The sequence below is a fragment of the Hemitrygon akajei genome, chromosome 1, assembly GCF_048418815.1.
Source record: "Hemitrygon akajei chromosome 1, sHemAka1.3, whole genome shotgun sequence".
In the NCBI taxonomy this organism is placed as follows: domain Eukaryota; kingdom Metazoa; phylum Chordata; class Chondrichthyes; order Myliobatiformes; family Dasyatidae; genus Hemitrygon; species Hemitrygon akajei.
In genome coordinates, this window is record NC_133124.1 from 142,400,321 (window position 1) to 142,402,801 (window position 2,481).

Genomic DNA, 2,481 nt, shown 5'->3' on the forward strand with positions numbered 1-2,481 from the left:
TGCCCAAAGGTGACCTGCAGGGTAGCGGGAGGAGCGCCTTACACCTACCCCGCCACCCAACAAATGATAAAATAATCTGTTTGTGATATTGATTAAGGGATAAATGTCAGAAAACTGCTAAATTATCTTCAAAATAGGTACCGCATAATTTTGTTTTTACACGTTATCAGGTAGGGCCTCAGTCGAATGATTATCTAATAGTTGGCACCATCAACAATGCAGTATTCCCTCTGTACTGTGACCGCAGTTCACTCAAGAATTTCGGCGTATGGAATGGCTGTGGATGGAATAACTTTCGAACAAAGCTGAGTTTCACTCAGCTACGGGCGACACAATAAGTAATAAACGATTTAATTTCCAATGATGCTTTTATTGTTCACAGTTCAATACTTATCGAGCTACCAGTGGGGAAAGTGTTTTTTTTTTAAGGAAAATTTACTTTCCTCGCCATTCTTCACACCACGAGGAAACATACTTCCACGTACTTGCGAACTGTATGTCTCGCTGATCTTTCATGCCACTTCTAAAAATGTACTGACATTTCCAACTCTCTTAAGACCACATTTCGAGATTGTCTATTATTTTTAAAGTTATCCCTGCTGCACGAATTTCAGATTTCTAGTGTAGAATTCGTTGGATACGCTTCCAATGGCAATCGTTCAATGACACTGGTGTCCCGGGCCGAGCAGCGGCGCTGGGTCCCCTTTAAGACATGCTAGGCAGGAGGTAGGAAGCAGCTCCTCTCTCGCTGGCTGGGCTTTTTCTTTCTCTATGGTCAATGTGTCCGACGCTGCTGTTGAGACCGAGGCTCAGCATCGCGCACATGGTTACGGGGGAGTAACACAAGGGAGCGGACTGCAAAGAGTCAAAGGGAGCAGGGCTGCGGAGGAGACCGGCACTGGCGGCTGCGGCCGGGGGGAAGCGGGAGGGGCAAGCAGTTTACGAGGAGTGCGAAACGGCGCCGGCGGCAACGGGCTGAGCGCAAGCGCTCTGAGGGGAATGAGCCTCCAGCAACAACAGAGTAAGTGAGACAGTGCAGCGAGCGCATTTCCAGGGCCACTTCACTCTCTCCACCTACGTTCTCTGTTCCTGTGTGAACATCTGTCCGAACTGGCATTCTCATCGAAACACCTTTCCACGTAACGACTATCGATCCTACAGATAGCAACAGCTGGCAGTAACTGACCATGTCTCGGCGAAAACAGAGAAACCCCAGGCAAATAAAGCGTAAGTTAAAATAATCCTGCTGATGGTGGTAGTGTCCGCTATTTTCTGAAGTGTGTTTTATTTGTTGTTATTTCATATCATTTGAGTTAAAGTTAGAATTTTACTATTGATCTCACTACATAGTTCATGCTAGGTTTGGCTTTGCAATAACACGCTGTCTGTTGTGTATTTGTTTTAAACTGGAAAAGAGTAATTGAAATTATACAAATATAATTACGAAACTTCAAACTCAATGGATACTTGCTGTCCGCGAGGATTGGTTGTACATTCATACACGGAAGTATTATCTGTTCATGCTCGTTACATTTCGAATTCATCCTAATGTTCCCATACTGGATTTTATGAATGCAATAGTTCTTGCGTGTGTGATATTAGATATTTTAAAATCTACAAATACTGCTAAATACGCAATAAAACAAGCATGTATTTATCAAAAATCTTTGTATCGTAAGCTATATACTTGTATTGGTTTTCCTTTTGTATTAAATAATGTATTGAATAAATGACTTTTAAATTCTATTTTTCTATGCCATAAAGCTTGAGATGACTTATGTTTCTACAAATCATGAATTATAAAGCCAAGATGAAACTGAACTGAGAAAAATGCATGTTTCATATCACATATTTAGAACAGAACTGGTCCCATTTTACTGGTACCGCAAGAATAAGTTACAGCCAAACTTAACTGAACTTTTTGAAACAAAAGTCCTGCCTGAGACTCTGAAGATTGATCATATTCGGGGGAAAGTGATTTATTTCCCACTGGTCTTTTTCTAAATATGTTTTTGAAATCGGAATACAGTTTTAACTTTAAATGAATTGTTAGTTTTAATCGGAAATGGTTTATAAAGTTAATTAGAATATCTTTATTCATTGCGCTATGTTGAAAATAAAATATTAAGTCTCTGTTAACTTGTAGAACTATTGCACGCTCTATGTTTGATCGTGGATTCGTCTCCGAAACATTAGAAAGGTTGCAGAATGCGCGTACATTTTGTGAATGATATGGAACTACACTAGGCGACAACGGAATGAACACACATGTAACCTTTCCATTGCTTTTGGTTTTTTAACTCTTTACGGTCTACTGTAAGTAACATAATTTATGTTTTAAATTGTTGCATTTCACGCAACGGAAACAGTTCAATATTCGACAATACGATAGAAATTCTTAGTGGTTTTGTTTTGTGCTTAAATTTGAATATCTTAGTGCGAAGGATCCTGAATATACGTAATAGCATCTGTCATCGACAC

General features: G+C 39.9%; 1 protein-coding gene across 4 annotated transcripts in view; it reads left to right on the top strand.

The window, feature by feature from the left end:
* The first annotated feature begins 862 nt into the window (after window positions 1-862).
* Window positions 863-2,481, top strand: part of zfpm2a (zinc finger protein, FOG family member 2a) — an 876,706-nt gene continuing 875,087 nt past the window's right edge. For 2 of the 4 annotated variants that reach the window (XM_073052686.1, XM_073052668.1), the window contains exon 1: window positions 863-1,227. In XM_073052686.1, coding sequence (XP_072908787.1) covers window positions 1,188-1,227 — 40 coding nt within the window. In that variant the 5' untranslated portion in view covers window positions 863-1,187. The remainder of the gene's footprint in view (window positions 1,228-2,481) is intronic. The other 2 variants (XM_073052660.1, XM_073052677.1) reach the window with 1 other exon arrangement.